The sequence below is a fragment of the Myotis lucifugus genome, unplaced genomic scaffold (assembly GCF_000147115.1).
Source record: "Myotis lucifugus unplaced genomic scaffold, Myoluc2.0 scaffold_195, whole genome shotgun sequence".
NCBI lineage: Eukaryota > Metazoa > Chordata > Mammalia > Chiroptera > Vespertilionidae > Myotis > Myotis lucifugus.
Window position 1 is genome coordinate 1836097 of NW_005871243.1, and position 23781 is coordinate 1859877.

The 23781-nt window shown below is 46.9% G+C and overlaps 1 protein-coding gene and 1 pseudogene across 1 annotated transcript; both read right to left on the bottom strand.

Moving 5' to 3' along the window:
* The window catches only part of LOC106698546, a 10687-nt pseudogene extending 4555 nt beyond the window's left edge, over window positions 1-6132 (bottom strand).
* A 3724-nt stretch (window positions 6133-9856) lies between these two features.
* On the bottom strand, window positions 9857-16271 carry CCR2 (C-C motif chemokine receptor 2). The gene is made up of 2 exons (XM_006097113.3): window positions 16136-16271; window positions 9857-12310 (listed from the first exon to the last, which is right to left on the bottom strand). Exon 2 carries the CDS (start codon window positions 12297-12299, stop codon window positions 11175-11177), a length of 1125 nt encoding a protein of 374 aa, XP_006097175.1. The 5' UTR covers window positions 12300-12310; window positions 16136-16271; the 3' UTR covers window positions 9857-11174.
* Between the last annotated feature and the right edge of the window lie 7510 nt (window positions 16272-23781).

The window sequence follows — 23781 nt, forward strand, 5'->3', positions numbered from 1 at the left end:
GGCACATGGTGTTCCCAAAGACCCACTGGCCGGCTGCATAGTGAGCCCAGAAGGGATGTGAGAAGGAAGAGCAGGTCGAAGAGGGCCCAGGTTGAGCAGGTAGATGTCAGTCATGCTCTTCAGCTTTTTATAGTTGACCAGGATGAGGACGACCAGCAGGTTGCCCACAAACCCGAAGATGAACACCAGCGAGTAGAGCGGAGGCAGCAGCCTGGCCGCGATGTGTCTCACGTCGATTTTCTGGCAGGGCTCTGACATGCTGTAGTCAATGTAATCGAATGTGCTTGGCACTTGATCCATCGTGGTTGGCACTTGATCCATCGTGCTCAGCCCTGTGGATACAGAAGCAGTGATCGCTGATCAAGCCCCAGAAGGTACCGAGGGGCCCACCGTGACTGCAAACGCTTTTACACATGAATGGGGCCCTAACATTGGTACATAAATTTCTACATTTAACTGAGCTCCTTTTTTGGCGAGGGGGGGGGGGTGCACAGAATGAACTCTGAAAATAAAGGGAAGGCTTCCTGCTGGCTTCTTTGCTTACTCCCTCTGTTGGGGAAACTCATGAAAGGACCCATAGCCACATGGAGTGGCTGAAACTTTAATAACAATGTCAAGAAACGGAGTCGGGCACCATCAGTCCAACACTGCCTTGCAATCTACGCCGAAGCTGCCATTCCCTGGAGTGGGCTTCCGTGAGCATTGCCTCGGGCGTGCTCTGGTCATGAGGTTTCCCAGGGTACCATGCATGCCAACCACTAAGCTTCGCTTAGGCAACTAATCCTCAAGGTGACCCAATGAGGCAGGTCACATTACTGTTCCCATGTTGCAGATGAGAATCTCAAAGTCCAGAGAGGAGGCATGACTTACCCAAAGACACACGGCTGGGGAGCAACTGATTCGGAACCCAGGCAACCTACACTCATCCACCTTGTCATCCTGTCCTTCACTCCTTGGTGAGAGAATCAACGGGCAGGGCCATCAGCTTGGTCTCTCTCTCTCTCTCTCTCTCTCTGGTCAGAATGAAACGGGCTTGCCGGTGCTGGGTCCCCGAGAAGGTCCTAAGAGCCAGCAGCCAATTGTAACATACATTGTCCCCCTTCCTCTGAAGTCTGTGTTTATAGTTCCTGAGTTGCGATGAGTAAGAGGTCTCCACATCCACAAGGAATGGCCAAGTGGGAAATGTTCCATCTGCCACCACCCTTCCTGCCATAGCTCTGTTCCTTCGCAACCCTCCGGCTTGCCCAGCTCCCCACGTTCCACTTCTGGCCTGAGGAGTCTCTCTAATCCTGGGCAGCTGGGGAAGAACATCTCCCCTTGAAGTTCTGAGCCCGAAAAAGGAGCACACACGAACCTGTGCTGTGAGACTCATATGTTAAAGGGAGACTTTGATATTTGTAATGATGTTAACTTGGGCAATTTTCAGCCTTCCTCTCTTCTGGGGGAAAAAACACACCAAAAGAACCAGACTGAGATGCAACTTCTGGTGGGGCGCATGTTCAGAGGGCATCCTGCCCGGAGGTTTTGTCCTGATCAGAAGGTAATCGCTACCCAGATTTCGCCAAGAATCCCCTCTCTGACAAAGCTCTCTTTTGAAAGGTCGGGGTTTTCAAAGAAATAATACCGTTTCCTTTAGAATTTTTCATTCATAATCGTGTTTTGTATCTTCGATGTTATCACCGTCCGAAACTCATTCTAAATTCTAAGCCTTTCCTGATCGTCGAGATGATCGTTTAAGATAGTCCTTTGAGCACCTGGTGCCTGTCTCATGTCCCCTCTGGGTTTCCTGTAAAGGCTTGTGCTCATCACAGAAGCTGAGCTAACTCATAGGCAAAGTGACAAAGAGGTGACTTACCGGGAAGTTTCTGGTGGGGACGGATGTCTTAGGTCTGACCAGCTGAGCCGTGCAAATCAATAGAGCAGCAGACACACAGGAAACTTAAAGCAGTTTCTACTTAAAGGGGGGTGGAGTTGTAATGCCTACGTGTATGTTGCAGGGCAAAAAAAAAAAAAAAATCAGTAAACAGTTCTCCTTTTTCTTTTCCTTTTTCACTTGAGCTGTAAATAGGCTGGGGAGTAGATTTCTGGTCTGTAACGTGGGCTTCCCTAGTTACACTGTTTTCTTTAGGTTCCCTGCTCATCCAACTACACAGCGTCTGTTAGGAAACAGAAAGAACGGGAGGATATTGGAACTGGGATATTCACATGTATCTAGTGAAAAGCCCTCGCTTTCCTGAAAAACAAAAACAAAATCCCTGCCATCCCAGGGGCAAATGATGTGTGCGAGGCCTCAGGGCTTGTCAGCGTGAGGCCCAAAGGCCGAGAGATCCCCATCCTCTTCCTATTTGTTCAATGAAGCCTACTCAAAACGACTTGAAATTGAGAGGGGAATCCTTCATAGTAACCCCGTGCCCCCCTTCACCCATCCTTCTCCCCACCGCCTTGCCTACTGCAGCTTACACACTCACTCAGCACCCTATACGGGTTTTCTCTGTAAATGAAAACAACTGGTTACCTAAAGCATTTTAGCGGTAGGCTCACCTGTGAGCGAACCCTGCTGCCCGCCTTTCTCTCGGGTATCTAGAGGGGCACGTCAGTACGAGTTTTCACTCTACCGCTTCACTGTTTGCAGCCCTCCAGCCCACGGGCATTGGGTGCGTGTACTGTGCCAGGTATAGCGGCGGCAGAGTTCCCACCCCCAGAATACGGTCTATCTGGAGCTGTGAGAACTTTTCAACATGAAATGGGCAACAAAGGCCAGAAGAATAGGGTCGACTTCAGGACTAGATGACAATACTAGGCAGTCACATCAAGCTTTCTTGGTGGTAGGTGACTTATCTAAAAACCTCAATTGTTGCCCGCCTGGCTTGGCTCAGTGATTGAGCATCGACCTGTGAACCAGGAGATTACGGTTTGATTCCCAGTGTGCAGGAGGCAGCCAATCAATGATTCTCTCTCATCATTGACGTTTCTCTCTCTCTCCCTCCCTCTCCCTTCCTCTCCGAAATCAATAAAGATAGATGATAGGTAGATAGATAGATAGATAGATAGATAGAGTGGTTCTCTGGGGTCCTTGTACTAGTTTAGAGCTGCTTAGTGTCAGCAAATGAGAAGCTGAAAGAATGAAGCTGACGCCTGGTGCCTGGAGACCAGGGGAAGCCGGGAAAGCACAGGGTTAGCCCCGCAATCCTGCGTGGGCACATATGTTTGTGTGACCACAGAGCCCAATGGCTGGTCACCCTAACCGGGACAGGGAGCCATAAGGAAAATGTCCCCCCGTTCATCCTGTGTGTCATTCAAGAGGCAACGACTCGGAACCGCACCCTGCAGTCATGTTGCTGGATTTCAACCCCAGCGTCGCTATTTACTGTGCGACCTGAGCAAGTTACGGAAACTCTCCAGGCCTCAGTTTTCTTATCTGGGAAATGGGGCAACAAATCAAACACACAAACCTACTCGACAGGCCTGTGGTCAAGATCGAGTGATACACAGACCCATAGACACAGAGGACGAGCTACTGGCTGCCAAAGGAGCGGGGTGGGGACGTGAATTAAACCAGGGAGGGAATATTCTAGGTGGCCTGTGGTTTCTCAGCAGGGCTTAGGATAGTAATGTTAATGTCTATCGCTTCTATTGTGCTTATTCTGTGCCGGGTGGGGGGGCGGATATCAAATGATGTGACGAGTATAGATCCTTTTGCAGATGCCTGTCCTCTGTGGGTTAGTTAAGCAGTGAACTGTAACGGTGCTTTAGAAAGAGTTCACAAAACGGGTAGCAAAGAAACGGATGTAAAATGTCACAGAAGGCAGGTGCGGCTTTGGTTCTGGCGTTTCCTGCTGATACACTGGCGAGGATCTCAGATGCTGCTGGACAAACCTTACGTTTCTGCAGGAGACAGTGGTTGTTTCAGACTTTCTCACATGGAGCTGGGGCTTTGCTCTGTGTCGGTCACTGGGGTGGCTGAGGGCCTGACGGCGGGCTCACCCCTAGAGGGCAGTGTGGAGCAAGGAGCAGGCTCCCTCGCCCACACTGTGGTGCCCACTCACCCTGTGCTCTCGAGAGGCCAAGAGACTTCCTCTCTACGCTTCCATTTCCTCATCTGTCCAGTGATGTCTTAGGCCTGGGGGCCCGGAAGGCAGCTCCCCACTGAAATAGTGAATGACTCCGGGCCACGTTGGTTTGGAAAATACACATTAAATGGGAATAAGGCAGAGATAAGGAATCACAGCTTAGCAGGGTGCCTGACCCCCTCCCAGGTTTCTGGGCCCAGAGGTGCGTTCAGGTCAGCTCCTGCGATAGGGGGTCCGTCCCAAGATGCACAAGGGAGTGAGAACCAGTGGGAAGGGAACTTCTTCAGCATTTTACCAGCGAAACACTGTTCTGGATACAACAGACAACAAATGAGCAGTGTATCCTGTGACTTCGTTTCCTGGTCTCTGCTTCCCTTTTCACTTGGCCCCTCCCACTCTCCAGGGCTCCCATCCTCAGAGGCATGGCATTCAGACTTCCCACCAGAAACGGTCTTTTGACTGCTCTGCCACTCGCCTCCGTATGGTGTCCGTATTGGAGGGTGTCTCAGGCCAGTCCTTAAACAGCTGCTCTACATCTGGTCATTGCCCCCAAGTTCCAAGGGTTCCTTCACGCTCCGTACCCAGGCCATCTCTGGACCGTGTACTCAGAGCATCATCCACAGGATGGGGAGAACATCGGTCTTCTCCTGGGGTTCGAGGGGCCACCTGCTTGAGCACAGGGAGCTCAAACCTGCCACACAGCAGCTCACATGAACATACCTGGGGCTCAAATGGACTGTAGGTCAGTGCCAGTCAACACTGACATAGGCTGTGAAAATAGCAAACGCATCCTTTAGTTTTTATAAACAAATGTCTAATTATAAAGCCAACACATGCTCATTATATGAAGTTGGGAAAAACAGGAAAACGGAAAGTGGGAGGAAATTAGGCATGTTCTCACAATCTCAAAAACAGTCCCTCGCAACATACGATGTGTTTTAATCCAGACCTTTTCTTACCTGTACTTTTTGTTTAATTGCCCTCCCATCTGTACCAGTTCCTGGTGCTGCTCTTTTTCTTATCAGACTAAAGATGACTTTGTAGGCACTGGCTCACATTATTAAATGTCTTATATAGTTCTTTAGCTGTTATTTTTATTGAGGTGGAACTTACATGCGGCCTAGCACACTAGCCCTAGGCGGACAGCTGGGAGAGGCACCACGCAACCACCACCCGGATCGAGATGACAGGAAATGGCCCCGTCACCCCGAAGGCGCCCTTGTGCCCGGCCCGGAGGCCAGGGCACTCTGACTTCTATCGTCAGGGACTCAATGTGCCTGTCCTTTAACCTCCTGTAACTGGATCCCAGACTCTGGCCTCCTTCCTGTCGGCTTCTTTTGTCCAACAGAGCCCCGTAAGTGGACAGCTGGGCGTTTCCACTGGTCACTGGTATGGACAGCTTGTTTGGATGTTGCTGTCAGTCTCTGATCTCCCCACCAAGGAAGACACTCCGGGTGTCCCCGAAGCCACCTTCACCAGGAGAGCTTGAGACCCTCTAGTCCTCGAAGAAAAAGGGAGACCCCCCCCCAACATGCACAGACACACACCCCAGCCAGGGCCACGCTGTGCCACTGGTGCACCTCAGCAATGATGCTGGCGTCGTGTGACTCCCGTCGCCCTCCACCCTCTGCCTCAGACGCCCATCCTGAAGAGGGTTGGGAGGTCACCATGCTGTCCTCTATTCCCGCTGTCTCTGTCCTCCAGGCCCTTTCCAGGATAACCCCGTCCTCCAGCCCATGCCCCACGCCCCCGATGCCCTGGTAAATCAGCAAGCCACATAGGCACGTGCAGACTGTCCACCTCACCCCTTGGTTAGACAAAGTGGAAACCCCCTAACTCCCCTGAAAAGTCTGCTCTTGGATTTTGGGTATTTTTTTCAAATCACTGTCCAGACCTGGGGCGGATGCGATGGGCCCCACATTCTTGAAGGGGCGTCCACTAGGCAGCAGACCAGCTGAGCAAGGGCAGAGGGCGCTGGAGAGAAGTGGCAGGGGAGACAGGGCGTGGCACTGGGGCAGCAAGTCTAATGTGACAGAAGTCTAACGTACCGATTCAGGAGCATAGTAGGCTCGCTGTGATCTGCTCTCTAGGCAACTCTGTGCATAACAGGATATTCGGTGGGACTTTGCCCATTGCCCCAGAACTGGCAGCTATACCCTGAGGCTGAGGGCAAGGAGGTGTTAAGTATCCTGCAGTTCTAAGAAAACCACTGACACCTGGTCACACACCTTCCCCAGGGCTGAGTGACAGAACCAGCCCTGCCCCGCCCCCCACTGCCCACCATGTCAACCCTCCCACTCCTGTCCCTATAAGGAGAAAACTGGTGGCAGAAAAGGGTTGTAGAAGTGGGTGATTGATGGGGAGGCACGAGGGGAACCAAGGAGGGGGCTCCCAGAGATGAGGAATGGGGGTTGTCAGAAGGGGAGGCCAGCCCCACATTTTCTTTCTTTTTTTTTTTTTGTGAGTGACAAGAATGTTTATTTATTTTATTAAATATATTTTATTGACTTTTTACAGAGAGGAAGGGAGAGGGATAGAGAGTTAGAAACATCGATGAGAGAGAAACATCGATCAGCCGCCTCCTGCACATCTCCTACTGGGTATGTGCCCGCAACCAAGGTACATGCCCTTGACCGGAATCGAACCTGGGACCCTTCAGTCCGCAGGCCAACGCTCTATCCACTGAGCCAAACCAGTCAGGGCAACAAGAATGTTTACTAACTGGCTCCTACATAAAGCCCCAGTCCTGGAAGCCATCAACAGGCTCCACAGCCTTCACTAACCTTAAGGTCACTGACCCTTTTTCTGCTATAGAAGCGATGGGCCCCACATTCTTGGAGGGGCGTCCACTAGGCAGCAGACCAGCTGAGCAAAGGGCAGAGGGCGCTGGAGAGAAGTGGCAGGGGAGACAGGGCGTGGCACTGGGGCAGCAAGGACATCCCAAGGATGTGAGAGCACCCAGGGTCAAGTTCAAACCTGTTGCCAACGCAGCAGCGTCTCAAGAAGTTTCCAACCACAGTCACTCACCACACCCAGGCCCCCCCACCCCCCCTGAGTTCTGTGATTGAGCATCGACCTATGAACCAGGAGATTACGGGCTGCCTTGCGGAGGCCAGTCACCCGCCCAGACACTCTTCTGTCCTGCAAGGTGCCCCTTGGCGGCCTTTGCTGCCGGGGACTCTCACCCGAGGCCACTTCAATGTGTCAGGGACGTTTTCATAATGGGAGAAAGCCAAGGGGAAAGGTGGGGTCTGGATGGCTTCTTCCCAGGAGGCTGCGGGCGCACATGCCTCCAGCTGCCCACACCAGGAAGATGGCATGAGGCGGGCTGTGTCAAGCTCCCGACGCCACTAAAAGTCTCAGGATACCCATCCCGAGGAATGCTGCCCTTCCCTGGCACCCGCTGAACTCCATCAGCCCACTCACATGCTCTTCCCGGGAGAAAGGAGCCTGGCGGTGCCCACGTCTAGAAATGGAGGTGTCAGCACTTTCACACTGCACTCTCCTCGGTGGTGATAAATCCTGCCGTAGCTGTTATTACTGCGATGCAGGTTTATCGTTGTCAGTCACTTCCTCCTCTGGGCTTGCAAAAATGTTCACATCTACGTGTCTCTGTGCCCTGCAGCGAGCCTTGTGATTTATAAATCACCCCACTCTCTCCCCCTCTCCCCCCATCAGCAGTGAGGTCAAAGGGCACAGACATTGCCCGGCCGGTGTGGCTCAGTGGATTGAGTGTCATCCTAGGCACCATTCCCAGCCAGGGCACATGCCCAGGTTGTGGGCTCCATCCCCAGTGTGGGAGGCAGCCAATCGATGTTTCTGTCTCATCAGTGTTTCCCTCTCTCTCCATCTCCCTTCCTCTCTTTCTAAAATCAATAAAAACATATTTTAAAAAATAGAATGAAAAGGGCACAGGCATTCATATCTGGCACCTCGTAGATCCCCGGGTGTGTTTGTCACATTGGATTTCATTTAGGAAGCCTCTATCTATCATACGTATTAATTGGCTTTTGTGCTGCTTAGCAAACAACCCCCACAGCTCAGGGGCTTAACACAGACCTCTTGCTGTCGAGACGTGTGGCCGCCGTGTGGCTGCCGTGTGGCCGCCGTGCTCTGCTCTCTGTGTCTTCTCGTTTGGTCCCAGGATGCCTGGGCGGAAGGAGTCCTGGTCTGGGACGTCCTGTCTGTGGCTGAGCAGGGACAGCTAAAGGCTCAGCCCAGCCACTGTTCACAACGGCTCATGTCCCTTCCGCTCACTTTCCACCGGCTGGGCCACCTGTGGGTGGGGTGGCGGTGTCCCGCCTGCAGGTCACACAGCAAGGACAGGCTTGTGTAATCACACGGGGAGGGAGGGAAAAGTTGCGATCATCACACCACAGAACAACAAAGCAGGCAGTTGTTTTTTTTAAAAAATTTATTGTGGTAAGAGCCCTTAACACGAGGCCTACCCTCTTAACAGATTTTTTAGTGTACATTACGGGATGGTTATTTATAGGCACGATGTTGTAAAGCAGACATTTAGAACTTACTCATCTTGTATAACTGAAATTTTACACGTGTTGCTAAATGGATAAAGAAAAATGTGATATATACAGAGTGGAATATTATTCAGCCTCAGAAGAGAAGAAAGCCCTGTAACATGGGAGAACCGGAGGACATTATATTAAGTGAAATATGCCAGGCACAGAAGGACAGGTACTGCCCGATGCCACTTACAGGATATTTAAAGTAGTCAAACTCAGAGGTGAAATGGAGGGAGTGGTGGTTGCCAGAGTTGGGGGGGAGGAGGAAATGGGGGAGTTTTTAACCAACAGTTTTTTTTTTAAACAATATGATTAGAGCATTGACTCATTTTCAGAGTCATAACAATACCTACATTTCATCACCAAAACAGAATTGAATGCATTCATTGGGATAATACACATACCGGAGGGAGAAATACGCCCTCCTCCCCCCACCTTCTCTAGCCATGAAACAAGAAAGCAAAACCATAGTAGCTCCCAGCTCCCGAGAGCCAGGTTCCGAAAGCCCGTGTTTCTTGCATCAGATCAGACGTGCACCGGGTACCGCGGATGCACATTCTTAACCTGGCTCACCCGAGACAAGGTCTTCGCTGACTTAGGTGGATTAATCCCCTTCTTTACAAAGAAGGTTAAAGCTTTGCCTAGGGGTCAGCTTGATTTAGGAATTCCCACTGGCCAGAGGGGACAATCCAAGCATCAACACGGACATGGACATGGACAAAGCCCGGAAGCATTCACAAGTGATTAAATCTACGCCTTCCTAGACCAACTGCTGCAACACAAGATGCCTGGCAGCACGTCAGAGACTGAAGACAGGGCTGGGCCGGACTGGGCTGCCCGCTGCGGGGAGCGCTGGGATCAGCTGCTACTATTTAGGTCGGATGCCCGGGGATCGCAGACCGCCACCCCCCTGACCTACAGCTGTGTCTGCTGAGCTGCAGTCCAAGACTTTAAGCTCAAAATCAGAATTGTCTCCATGACGAATACAGCACTTTCAGGCTTGGTGCAATAGTAACTCTTAAAATGTAGGTTAGCACATTCATAAGTTGCAGTTTTCATCTTTAACTTTTTTTTTTTAATCTGTTGTTTTTTCCCCCATTGACCCCCTCCTCCCCGCACCCGCACCTCCCAAGCCTTTGCCACACTATTGTCTAGGCCCATGGGCGATGCATAGGCATATAAATTCCCCAGTTAATCTCACCCCCAACTCCACCTCCATCCCCGTGGAAAACATTTGTATCTCCACCCCCCACACCCCCCCATACAAAGTCATCTTCATCGAGGCCGCCCTGCCTGCTGGTCTGGAGACACAGACACATCGCTGATGTGTGATTGGCAGTGCGGGGGCCTCCGTCCCGTGACCAGGCCCCTTCTCTGTCCTGAGGACACAGCCCAGGGCTCCCACCCACTGTCTTCCCTCTTCCCGGCCCACTGAGGGGTCCTTGCTGCACAGTTGCCTTCAGGTTCTCCCAGGTTTACTCTCCTGGACCCTCCACAAACTGGCCTTTGGAGTAGGCTCGCCCTACGGGCAGGGGGTGTGAGAAGGGCTTTGGGGAAACAGGGCCAGGGCGGCCGGAAGGCCTGGAGAGGCAGAGGCAGCAGAAGCTGCACCGTCAGGTCTGCGACTCGAGGCCTCGGGAGGTGCTGAGGGTCCTTTCTGGCCTCCCCTCAGCTGATGCTGGAAACCTTCCTGGGGTGGTCTCACTCTTGCTATGGCCCTGCACCCCTGATGGGGGAACTCACTGGTCCCCACCCTTTTTCCTAATCATTGCCTCCCACCCTCCCCTTTCCCTGGCAAGACCAAGCGAGGGCTTTATTTTTCATCTCACTAGGGAAGGTGCATATTTCACAAACAAACATTTGTGTACATTTTTATATAGGGCGGTGTGGCCCAAGAAACATGGGGGCAGTGGGACAATAGGTTTAACAGATTTCAAAGGAAGGGTGCCTGGTTGGTAGAGATAGAACAGAATAAAGTGAGGATGTGTCATGCACTTACACAGAAGAGGATCATGGGACCCAAGCAAAGCTGTCAGAAAGTGAGTACAGTCCCCGAGCTCAGGACCTGGGAAGCCTTCAAAGTCAAATACAGGTGGGAGGTGGGGCTCCGGGCCACTCCCTGCCTGGTTGAACGAGGAAACCCCTTGCCGGCATCCCCACCCAGGCCTAGCCATTCTCACGCCTCCCTCCCCCTGCACGTGGCTGAGCCCACTCACCCGTTTCCTTCACCCACAGTTGTCTCACTGGGCACTTGATTAAAGAGACTGATAGAATCAGAGCGAGTGAAGAAATGGTGAAGGCGGGGGCAAGAGCGTAAGCATCGGCAGTGAGGCATTTTCCAGGAACTGAGACCTGAGACGAGCTGGCTGCAGTCAATCTCTACCCACAGCACTTTGGAATATGCCCTGAGTACACACTGGCTGTATAAGGAGTGACATAGGTCTGTCTCGGTACCTGCAACCCTGAGGTTCCTGGGCACGCACTTTAGAGATCTGCAGGTCTGTAGTTCAAAACCCCTGAGGCTTATTATCCTAGATAGATGGCTATCTCCCTTGAAAGTAACAAGCAAATTGCTGCTCATTTACAAACCCACTGAGACTTCCTGCTCTCCCGTGGAAGGGGTGTAGGTGGAGCTCACGCGATCGGCGGTCTCCCGGTAGAAAATTGGGCATTGTTTGCAGAGGTGCTTGGCGATGTGCTTTCGGAAGAACACAGAGAGGTACCGTCTGAACTTCTCCCCGACGAAGGCGTAGATGATGGGGTTGATGCAGCAGTGCGTCATGCCCAGGGTCTCCGTCACCTGCATGGCTTGGTCCAGCTGGCTGGTCCTCTGGCAGGTACTCAAGTCAAAGAACTCCTGGAAGGTGTCCAGGAGCAGGACGAGGTTGTAGGGAGCCCAGAAAAGGAAGTAGACGATCATGATCACGAAGATGAGCCTCACGGCCTTGTGCCTCTTCTTCTCGTTGCGACACCGCAGCAGGGTCTTCAGGATTCCCGAGTAGCAGACGACCATGACCAGCAGGGGCAGGACCAGGCCCAAGAGGGTCCTCATTATCGTATGGAAATTCTTCCAGCCGACTGGGAAGTAAGGGCCGCAGGAGTAAACAGACTCCTCAGCTTGGGATTTGGTGAAGATGATTCCTGGGAGAGAGGCGAACACGGCCACCACCCAGGTGACCCCACTGGTCACCACCCCAAACGTGACCGTCCTGGCTTTTAAAGCAAACACAGCGTGGACGATCGCCAGGTACCTGTCAATGGTCAAGAGGATGATGAAGAAGATGCCTCCAAAATAACCAATGTGGTACATCCCTGTGAAGACTTTACACATCACGTTCCCCAGGGCCCACCAGTTCGCAGCAGAATGAATCCACACTGGGAACGTCAGAAGGAAGAGCAGGTCGGAGAGGGCCAGGTTGAGCAGGTAGATGTCAGTCATGCTCTTCAGCTTTTTGCAGTTGATCAGGATGAGGACGACCAGCAGGTTGCCCACAAACCCGAAGATGAACACCAGCGAGTAGAGCGGAGGCAGCAGCCTGCCTGCGATCTGTTTCACGTCGTCTTTCACGCAGGGTGCGCTGTCATCCCCGTAGTCAAAGACGGTGGTGGGGTCTGCGCTGTCCACCCGGATGTTTGTTGTAAGCAGAGAATGAGATGTGGTCAGCATGTTGTGGCTGAGTTGGATCCACGTGTCATTGCCTCCCATCCTCCTCCGTCCTGCAAGCAGAGAACAAGATGATAACACAACGTAACTGCTCCAATTCTCCGTCTTAAAAGTATTCTTGCCCCTTAAGCAGCATCCAGTCTTTGCTTCAAAGTCATCTCCTTGAAAGCATGCGTGCTAGTGTGCCACTTCCCTTTATTCCCAGTAGAGAAGCTAGTCATCTTCCCCAACCGCTCTTTGCTAACACCACTGGCCACCCCAGAGAGCCCGACTCTCATTATAAGGCGAATATGCTGCACACTTGCTCTCTCCCTCCTCAGCAGATGACCCATTCCGGGATGATAATCTAGGAGATGCTGCCTGAAGGCTCCTGCAAGCACTCTTCTCTGATAAGAGGGTGCAAGAGAAACCTCGGCCTGACCTTCCCCTCTTGGAGCTTGTGTTGGTGCTTGAGACCAAGACTGAAGGACCCAGAGAAGTGGAGTAAATCTAAACAGAGTCCCCAAGTCCCAAACCCACGCTTGTTATCTGAGAAAAGTGAGGCCCTGTGTTTAAGCCGTGATGCGTTGCCTTTTCTGTGACCTGCAGCCAAAAGTATTCTAACTGATAATCTTCTCAACTTTCTGCCTTCATCATTTTTGCCAAAATGACTCTTGCTAAGGTTGCCATGACAACCTGATATTTAAATGCCCTGGCTTCATTTCAGTTTCATCCTCACTGAGCCGTCGATCCTTCTGATGACTCCTTCCAAGTAGAACATGTTAGCTCATCTCTCACCACTTCTTATTAATTTTCTTCGTTGGTGTCTCCTCCCCTTGCCCACACTGTAAGAGTCCCCAAGCACCATTCTTGGCTCTCACCTCTTTACCTTTTTCCTCTTCATTCTCGCTCCACAGTTCTTCCTGAATCGTGTCACCTAATCTCAGGGTTCTAAGTCCCCTGAATGCTAGTGCTTCCCAAAGCTCTGTCTTCCAGTCTCATCTTTCAACTTCTATACCTCGGAGTGGAATTTTCCACTGTCTACTGCGTATCTCCCCTTGGACTTACTCATTTATCTATTGAGCGCCTCTTAGGAGCCATGCTCTGTTTTAGGCATTAGAGCTACAACAGTGGGCAAAGTGGGTATCATACAGGCACCTCAAATTCAACTTAGCCCACACTGCACAGCCCTGGAAACTTGCTCCGACCTGTGGATTCTTATTTGGCTGTTGTCCTTGACTACACTACACAAGAAGCAGAATTGGGCATTCTTAGGAACCAGGTCTTGTGAGTCAGACAGACCTAGATTTGAATCCTGCCTCCAACTAACAAGTTGTGTAACTTGGGGCTAATTACTTCTTCAACTATCAATTTCTTGATGAATAAAATATTAGCTAGGCTGGGCTGTCATGAAGATGACTGGAGACAAGGACTCAGGGCAGCACCTGGTGTGGAGACACGCTCTGTGTTGTTATGATGATGCCACATGACTTCTCCCTCATAAACTTCTACCTCTGAGATTCATCCCTCTGAGCCTCTGTCAATGGCCACTTCCTTGCCTTAGATGCTTCTCACTCTTGCCTTTGTTGTGGTCTCTCGTTTGCTCAAGGTTATTCCTGGCCATGCTCCCTTCACTCTGCCTTCTCTCAAACTGAAACTGGATCGTGCCCTTCTCAGCTTAAAACCTCCCGTGGCCCTATGATGTGTATGTGATGGGACTGCAAAGGCCATGCCCAGACTACTCATCACGCTTTTTCTAAACTCACTTCTCAGCTCCACCTCCAATCCCTCCTCAAATTCCAGGCCCTCTGCTCCAGACATAGCGCTCTTCTCTCCATTTCCCCAAACTCGTCATTTCCTTCAGGCTTCCATGGTTTGCACATACTGGCCCTTCTGCCTAAAATGGCTGGTGAGTTCCCATTCATTCTCCACTACCTCCTGCTCAAATTCCCCTTCTCTGTGAAGCCTCTTCCCCCCCCCCCCTTTTTTATCATCTCATAACACGGTGCATGCCTCTAAATAAGCTCGTATCACCTTATCTTCTACACACTGTGAGCTCCTTGAGGTCAAGAACTAGATCATGTTTCTGTCTCAAGCTCTTATGATGGCACCTGGCTAACGGAGGCACCAATAAAAAGTATGACATTAAACATCATTAGGCTTGATTCTCAAGACTATTCTTTTTTTCCTGGCAGTAACTTTGAATCTGTTTGTATCTCCATACACATCTTATCTTTTTATATGTTTATACATTCTTTAATTCCTCCTGTGATTGGTACATTTCACAGATCTTGCATTTCATATCACTGAGCCAGATTCTTGAAATCTGCAGCACCTAACCAACATCTCTGATCAAGTGCATCCATCCAAAGAATTAAAACTGTAATTACTTGCAGCCTGCTAGTCCTCTGTTAAGCTCCAGGTTCTATGCTGAATACTTTTCAGGCATTAATTTATTCATTGCAACAAATGTGTGAGATAACGATGCATTTTACAAGTGAAGAAATGCAAGCATGGATGGATTAAATGACTTTCCCAAACCCACAAAGCAAGCAGTGGCTGAGCTGGAATTGGGACTCTGGGCTGTTCAATTTCAAAGGCCTCAGGGCTTTCATCTCATTTCTAGGCTCTGAGAGCAGAGATGGGTGTAGAAGAACAGGTAACAGATTTTCTAGGTATTTTCCCATGCCTTAGAACCCACACTCACCACATGAACATGTCCACCCATGCATGAGCAAGCATACCCTACACACACACACACACACACACACACACACACACACACACTCCCACCAGAACACAGGCTCCATGAGGGCAGAGATCTTCGGCTTTGCCATGAAGTATCACAGTGTCCCAGAACCCAACCCAGCACATAGTGGCTACCAAATAAATATCCGTGGAGTAAGTGGTTAACAGAACTAGCAGGCTGCAAGTGACTGAGAAACAGAATGTTCCACTGAGGACAAGATGCCCAGGTAATCCAGCGCGAGCCCTTAGAAAAATGAATATACTGGGGACCCAAGCCCCTAAGTGCAGCAAGTTCTTGTGTGGTTCTGTATTTAATCAGGGTTTAGTTTCCTCTTTTGTATGGGAAAGTGTGGACTGAAGCAGTGGTACTCGATGCCGCACTCCAGTATCACACAGGAAGTCTGGCAGTTAGAAATATCTAGCCCAGACCCTCACTCTGATGATCCAGATCAGGGTGAGGGAATACGAGGGGGTGACTTGCCTCCACCCCTTCCACTGTGTGTTCTCTGCACTTTGTTGTTTACCTGCACTGGCCTCTCGAAGGCCAGCCGCCTGCCTGCCTCCTTTCTCCTGTCACTCCAGCACCCTTAGCTTCTACCGCAGCAGACACTTAGCCAGGTGGCTGAAATGCACTGGCCTAGGTGTCATTGTCAAGGGTCAGGACACGTCACCTAGAACCAATGAAAAGCTGCCTCTCAGAAAAGTAAGCCCCTCACTTCGGCCTCTGTGGGCCTCCTGGTTTAAGGCAAGAGGCACATTTTGGTTTGGAGCCTGGACTAGAGGGGGAGAAAATTCTGGGTAGAAAGTTCCAGCTCTTCAAAGCCCTTGGGAGTTGGGAGGGACAGAGTGAGAGGAGCAGTAGTTGAAATGCCTGGCTGTCCTCACTTTCTTGATTGTTTTTTTCCAGCGCACTCTCTGAATCACCTGGGCCCTGAGGGGTGGTCTCACCCTGCTTTGCACTTCCTCATTGTCACCGTGGTCTCGCTCAACATTTCTGGGGCAGACACCACCCTCCCCCCTCTCTTTCCACCTTTCTCACACCCATGTTCCTGGGCTGTGCAGACCCTCAGAATGCTCCCAGTCCCTGCATCTCCAGAGCTGAGATGCTCTGAGCCTATGATCCACAAAGTGATGGAAAATGCACAACTCACCAGGGGCTGGCTTCTTCCAAGTGGCACTGGTTCGTCAGGTTTCTCAGCAACTGAACCAAGCAGATCTGGAGGTAGGAACTTGGTGTGCAGAAGTAGGAAATAAAGTTTCCTGCAGAGGAGAAGGCGGGGATACAAGAGTAAGGGTAAAGATTTGAAGAAAACAAGAAGGGTCATGCAGTTCTTCTTTGCTAGCCAGGAACACTGTCCGCTAGGTTGAGGTCTCCAGAGTAGGATTGATTTTGAAATCTTGCTTATGCAACCTTGAGAGTAAGTCAGACACACCCTGTACGTCTGCTCCTGTGTCTAACGACTCAGAGCTTCTTTATTTTGTGGGTCTCTATATCTAGAAATCTTTTACTCTCTCTCCTGCCAGTGATAATTTGCATGAAACGAGCAAAAGAGAGCTTCAGGAGGATACATGCTAGCCAGGGCTGTTGGTGATGGTGGAGGAAATATAATGAGGTTTTATGTGCAAAGTGCCCTGGTTTCAGTGGCATCACGGATTTAAGATCAGGTTAGAAATTTCATTAAAGGGAGCTTTTTAATGAAAGGAAATGCTCCATGGTCTTTTGTGTCAGAGATGTCCTTAGTAAGAAGGGTCTTGGTGATAGGTCTTACTACTCAGAAGTTTTGTTAAAAGAAAACATCATTGAGATTCTGGGGAAATGGTGGAGAAGGAAGCACCAGGAATCTCTCTCTCCACCTAGACAACAATTTTCCTGGGAGAATCAGTCTGATTTAACTATTTGGGAACTCTTGAGTCTGCTGATAACTTTCAGGAGTAGACTTGCACGGTCAATCGCAGTTAGCTTTGGTCAATTTTAGCTCCTAACACAATAGCAGCTGCTCATCTCCCGCACCCAGGCTCCAGGTGGCCTTGCACATGTTCCAGGTGGCCTTGGCACACAACTTGCAGGAGCCAGGGTGGGCAAAAATTGGGCTCTGCTCTCCAGATATGAGGGAATCTGTGCTCGGATCACTGGCTGCTGATTCTGATCTCAGAGGTGCACAGAGGCACACAGTCATTGCCGTTGCATTTCCCCCCATTGCTGCAAGCCCATCCTCCTCTGGCTGAAGTGACTTTTAGGAGATTTAAAGGGCCAGTGCCCTTTATTTTTCTCTCTATTTTCTCTTTTTCCTCTTTTGGAAGCCAGACATTAAAGACCAGGAGATTTAAAAGCAACTGCATTTCTGGGGAACATTAGAAAGTGACCCATAAATAACCAAGGAGAGGCACAGGCTCAGAAGAGACCCAAGAAGACCTTAATTTCACACCTCAGGCTGATCCTTCGCACAGACACAACTTACAACAATTTAAAAATATAACAAAAACCATCAAACCCTGGAGAAGAGTTGTCACATTATTAGAATCAAATGCCCAGTTTTCAACAACAATAGCGAAATCATAAGTCATGCAAGAAACATGAAAGTATGATCCATTCGAAGGAAAAAAATCAACGGAAACTGTTCCTGAAAAAGATCTGATGGCAAATTTACTAGACAAAGACTTTAAAATAGTGTCTTAAAGATGCTCAAAGAACTAAAGGAAGATGTGGAGGAAGTCAAGAAAACTATGAAAGAACAAAATGTAAATATAAATAGAGAAAACCCTAAAAAAAAGACCAAAAAATTCTGGAGCTGAAAAATATAATAACTGAAATAAATTAATTATAGGGATTCAAAAACAGATTTGAGCAGGCAGAAGAAAGAACCAACAAACTTTTAGATAGGACAATGAACATTAGTGAGTCTGAGGAACAGAAAAAAATGTTGAAGAAAAGTGAACAGAGGTTAAGGAACCTGTGGAAGTTCCAGGGGGAAAGAGGGAGAGAGAAAGGAGAAGAGAGAATATTTGAAGAAATAATGGCTGAAATTTTCCCAAACTTGAAGAAAGACATGAATATAAACATCCAAGAAGCTCATAAGCTCTAAATAAGATAAATTCAAAGAGACTCACACCAAGACACATTATAATCAAGCTTTTAAGAGACAAAGACACACAGATAATCTTGAAGCAGCAAGGAGAAATAACTCATCACATACAGGGGATCCTCATTAAGACTAGTAGCAGATTCCTCATCAGAAACGTAGTGCTATATCTGGCAAAGTTGTCCAAGAGTGAGGGAGAAATCAGGGCATTCCAAAATACATAAAAACTGATAGAACTTGTTACCAATAGGCCTGCCCTGCAAGAAATGCTCAGGGTAGTAAGGTGCCCAGTGACTAGCAGCAGTGGAGCTTTTAGGCCTATACTTGAAGGGTTGTAGGATAAACAATATTCTGGAGTTGAGTTGAAAGTCAAAGGATGCAGCCATTACTAGGACATTGGCAACTCAGGAGAAGAGCAGGAGCAGAAAGTACCCTAACGTTTTGTTTCTACTCTGATCTCCTGCCAGTGCCTACAAGTGCCTGAACACACCAGGCAGAGGGATAAATGGGGAATCTAGGTGATGTAGCCCATAAGTGTTGCGTCCAGGGGCTCAGAGTGGATCTGGGGGATAATGGTGAATAACCACACAACTATCAGGCCAAACTTTTTTTTTGTCCATTTGTTCTCACCTGGTCCATGTAGATAGTCAGAAAATTGGGAACCTGGGTAAGTATACCTTAGAATTCTTCATACACATGGAAAGAGTTAGGAAAGATGCTTTTCCTGAAGTTTGAGACTCCCATATCTACCTGTGGCACATGGTTTCTGAAATTCTCAGTCTAGAAGAGGAGGGTAGCCCTTTGAGCAGACTTTGGGGAAAGCATGTCACTAGCCTCCTATTTCTGGTTTGCCTGCTGACCAAGCAGGATCACATGAAAGTCACGGCCGTGATCAACTCAGGATAATCTGGGACAGGGATGAGGAGACACTCAATTCTTCCATAAACCAATGAAATAAAAATAATTCATGCTTCTCCAAAGAAGAGGGAAGAACCAGACCTACACTGGCCATGGGAAGTTTAAAATTCTTGTTTATTTGTAGCAGCAGAGTTGAGGGTTAGATCACCGAAGCTGAAAGTTAGGTTTGTTCTAAGAATCTCTCTGCCCTTCCATGAATGATAGTACTCAATCAAATAAAAACATGGGAAAGAACATGGTTGGAGAGAATTACTGCTCCAGCAAGAAGACAGGCAAGGTTTACAACAGCCTGAGGGTACTTCTATGCCCCCTTGTAACTTCTTTACTGTGATGATTTGTTTGTTGACACCTTTAGAAGATAAATTCTTACTTTTTTTTTCAATACAGATGCTTTTGATGACTGTGGTTTCTATGGTTTGCATACTTCCTGTGACCTACTAAAATAGATTAGTGAGTTCTAGGATTTTACGTCTTCAATTTTGGTTTAAAACAATGATCTAGACTAATATAATGCCCATAGAAAAAGCACAATTATAAAGAATACTACAAAAATAATACAAGTTATTACCACTATTATTATTGCATGTGATAAAATAACATAATAGGGCATATAGTCACAGCAAGAAAACCCAGAAAATTCAAACGGTTTTTGAAAAGGAAGTGTTAAGTAACAGAGGTCAAGTTCATCACCATCTCCAAGTGAATCAAAAATAGACAAGAATATGTAATGAAAAATAGAAATAAAAATGTTATCAACAATGGTTATTTATATCTTTTTTAACTTAGAGTGTAGTGGTAGCAGATTGGATGTTTCTATACTTTCAGGCCCAATGAACTTTGGGAAAATAGAGGTGAAGTCAGGATTTTTAATACATTCACTTCCTGAAAAGCCTTCTCAAGTGACTTAGGGGATGCCACTGGAACCCTGTACTAGGAAGAGAATCTTGTGTTCTTCTAGAGCCCAGATGTTTTAAACTGTTCTGTAACTAGACTTAGATCTTAGTTTAGATGCCTCAGACATGACAACAGTGGGCTGGGGCTGTTTTGGGGAATGAGAAGCTAGAATTCATTCTTACCTCCATTACATACCGTTCCTTTCCCTTCCCCCGCCCAAGGCATGGTGTGTAGGAGGAGGATGGGGTGAGTGCCTGCAGGATGCGGTTTCATACATGGCACAGGGGGCCATAGATACTGACATCACCTACCATTTCAGTGAGGCTTCTGAGGTGTCCCAGGAAGGGGCACAATGCTGTAGCCAAATGCAAACAACCCAAATAGTGCTCTTTATTTGGGTATAGCTGTCACGAGAGAAACCCACAAAGTTAGATGTGGCAGAGATTGTAGTTGGAGGACATGACTGAGGCCTTGCACTTGGTGGGCAGTGGGAGAGACCTTAACTAAGTGTGGCTAGTTGGAGATGTACCCAACTGTTTGGTGGTGGGGAAAGGACAAATTTATGAAGAACAATTCCCTTGTAATGCAACTGGGGGGAGCGGGGAGGAGTAAGGAGGTGGGGGGGGGGAAGGATTAGGAAGAACAATTAATTTGTAATGCAACTCAGGTTTATTATAATGCAAATATAATGTATATGTTCTAAAGTAGTATATGCTAAAAGCCAAAGTTTTTTGTTTTTTTTACAAGATCAACAAAGTTGACAAACCTCTACCTACATTAAGAAAAAAGAAAAGATATAAGTAACTAAACTCGGATATAAGTGGGGATATTACTACTGACTTTACAGAAATAAAAAAGATAAGAGAATACTACAAACAATGTTTACCAACAAATTAAATAACATAAATAAAATGGCAAATTCCTAGAGACAAATAAATTATCAAAAATTGACTCAAGAAGAAATAGAAAATCTGAAAAAAATCTGTAAAAAATAAAGAGATTGAATCAGAAATTAAAAACCTCCCAACAGGAAAACATCCAGGACCAGGTGGCTTTACTGGTGAGTTCTACCAAACATTTAAAGAAAATTTAACATCAGCCCTTCTCAAACTCATCCTAAAAATAGAAGAGGAAGGAACATTTTCTAACTCATTCTATGAAACCAGCATCACCATGATAGGAAATCTAGACAAAGAGAACTGCAGACCAATATTCCTTATAAGTACAGATGAAAAACACTCAACAAAATGCTAGCAAACCGAATCAAACAGCATATTAAAAGGGTTATACACTATGGCCAAGTGGAATTTATCTAAAGAATTCAAGGGTGGTTCAATATGCAAAAATCAACCAATGTAATTACGCAACAGTAACAGAATGAAGGAAAAAATATGATCATTTCAATTGACACAGAAGAAGCATTTAACAAAATCCAACACCCTTTCATAACCAAAGCACTTAAAAAAGTAGGACTGTGAGGAATCTTCCTCAAAATGATAAAGGACATTTGTGAAATCCCATAGGTAGCATCAGATTCAACCGTAAAAGACGAAACCTTTTCAGGATTCTAAGATCAGGAACAAGATAAAGATGCCCACTTTCACCACAGCTAGTCAGCACTGTACTGGAAGTTTTAGCCAGAGCAATCAGGCAAGGGAAGGAAATACAAGGCATCCAAATGAGAAAGGAAGAAGTAAAACCATCTCTATTCACAGATGATATGATCCTATATGTAGAAAACCCCAAGAATCCACAAAATCTTACTAAAACTAACAAATTCAGCAAAGTTGCAGATAACAAAACCAATACACAAAAATCAGTTGTGTTCTTGTGCACAACTGATCGGAAACAATCGGAACAAACAATCAGAAAAGGAAACTAAGAAAATAATTCCATTTACAATAACATCTAAAAGAATTAAATATTAGGACTGAATTTAATCAAAGAGGTGAAAGACTTGTATACTAAACCTATAACACATAGCTGAAAGAATAGCACATGTTCATATACTGGAAGACTTAAAATGGTTGAGATGGCAATATTGCCCAAATCTATCCAAAGATTTAATGCAATCCCTATCAAAATTCCAATTATCTTTTGCAGAAATAGAAAAGCTGATCCTTGAATTCATATGAAATTTCATGGAACCTTGAATAGCCAAAAGTCTTAAAAATAGCAACAACAACAAAAAAAAAACCTTCAGAGTACTTGAACTTCCTGATTTCAAAACTTACTACAAATCTACAGTAAGAATGGACATATAGATCAATGAAATAGAATTGAGAGACCAGAAATAAGCTCATACATCTATTGCCAATTGACTTTCAACAAGGATGTCAAGACCATTGAATGGGGAAGGAATAGTCTCTTCAACAAATGGTTCTGGGACAACTGGATATCCACGTGCTGGACCCATTATTCACATCATCTACAAATATTAACTCAAAATGAATCAATGATGGAAATATAAGAGCTAAAACAATAAAATTCTTAGAAAAACACAGAGGTAAATCTTTAAGACTTTTGATTTGAAATAAATTCTTAGGTATGACATCAAAAGCATGATTAACAAGAGGAAAAAAAATAAATTGGACTGTATTAAAATTAGAGACCTTTGTGCATCAAAAGACATTACCAATAAAGTGAGAAGAAAATATTTTTAAATCATGTAATTGCTAAGGTTTTAGTGTCCAGACAATATAAAGACTATCTCAACAACAAAAGGGCAAACAACCCAATTTAAAAAAGGGCAAAGCACTTGAAGACCCATTTCTTCACCGAAGATATGCAAATGACCAACAAGCACATGAAAAGATACTCAACCTCATTTGTCATTAGGGGAAACACAAAACCACAATGAAATACCACTTCATACCTAGAATTTTTTTTTTTTTAAAGAAAATAAGTTTTGCCAAACCGGTTTGGCTCAGTGGATAGAGCGTCGGCCTGCGGACTGAAAGGTCCCAGGTTCGATTCCGGTCAAGGGCATGTATCTTGGTTGCGGGCACATCCCCAGTAGGAGGTGTGCAGGAGGCAGCTGGTTGATGTTTCTCTCTCATCGATGTTTCTAACTCTCTATCCCTCTCCCTTCCGCTCTGTAAAATATCAATAAAATATATTTAAAAAAAAAAAGAAAATAAGTTTTGACAAGGGTGTGGAGAAACTCTCTGTGTTGCTGGTGGGAATGTAAAATGGTGCATCAGATTTAGAAAACAGTTTGACAGTTCCTTAAGAAAAAAAAAAAGAAACAGAATTATCATATGACTTTGAAATTCCAGTCCTAGATATGTACCCTCCAAAACTGAAAACAATCAAATACGGCTACACCAATGTTCATAACAACACTATTTACAATAGCCCAAAGATGGAAACAACCCAAAAGTTCATCCCGGATGAATGGATAAGGAAATTTTGGTCGGTGCATACAGTTATCCATAAAATGAAATGTACTGATACATGAGCAATGTGTGAGCCTCAAAAACATCATGCTAAGTGAAGGAAACCAGACATAAAGAGTTGAATATTGTGTGGCTCTGTTTCTATGGAGTATCCAGAATAGGTAGCGTCAGAAAGCAAATTGGTGGTTGCTGGAGCTGGGGGAGGAGAGAAAGGGGAGCAACAGCTTGATGGATACAGGGTTTTATTTGGGGTGATGAAAATGGTTTGAAAGTTGATAGCGTGGTGGTTGCACAACATTGTGAATGCACGTCTCCCCTATGGTCCCTCGATTTATAGGTTTTTTAGTTATTATTATTTATATGGCATTGAATTCATATTCATATATGTATATGTAGTTTTGTACCTTTTAGTCTTTCCACTAAACAAGCCAATTTTTTTCCATGTTGCAAATTCTTTATAAACATAATTGTAATGGCTGCATTCTGGTTAAATGGTTTCTGTATTTA

Coding starts and splice junctions, on each gene's coding strand:
- CCR2 (XM_006097113.3), bottom strand. CDS start 12,299: ATGGGAGGCAATGACACGTGGATCCAACTCAGCCACAACATGCTGACC.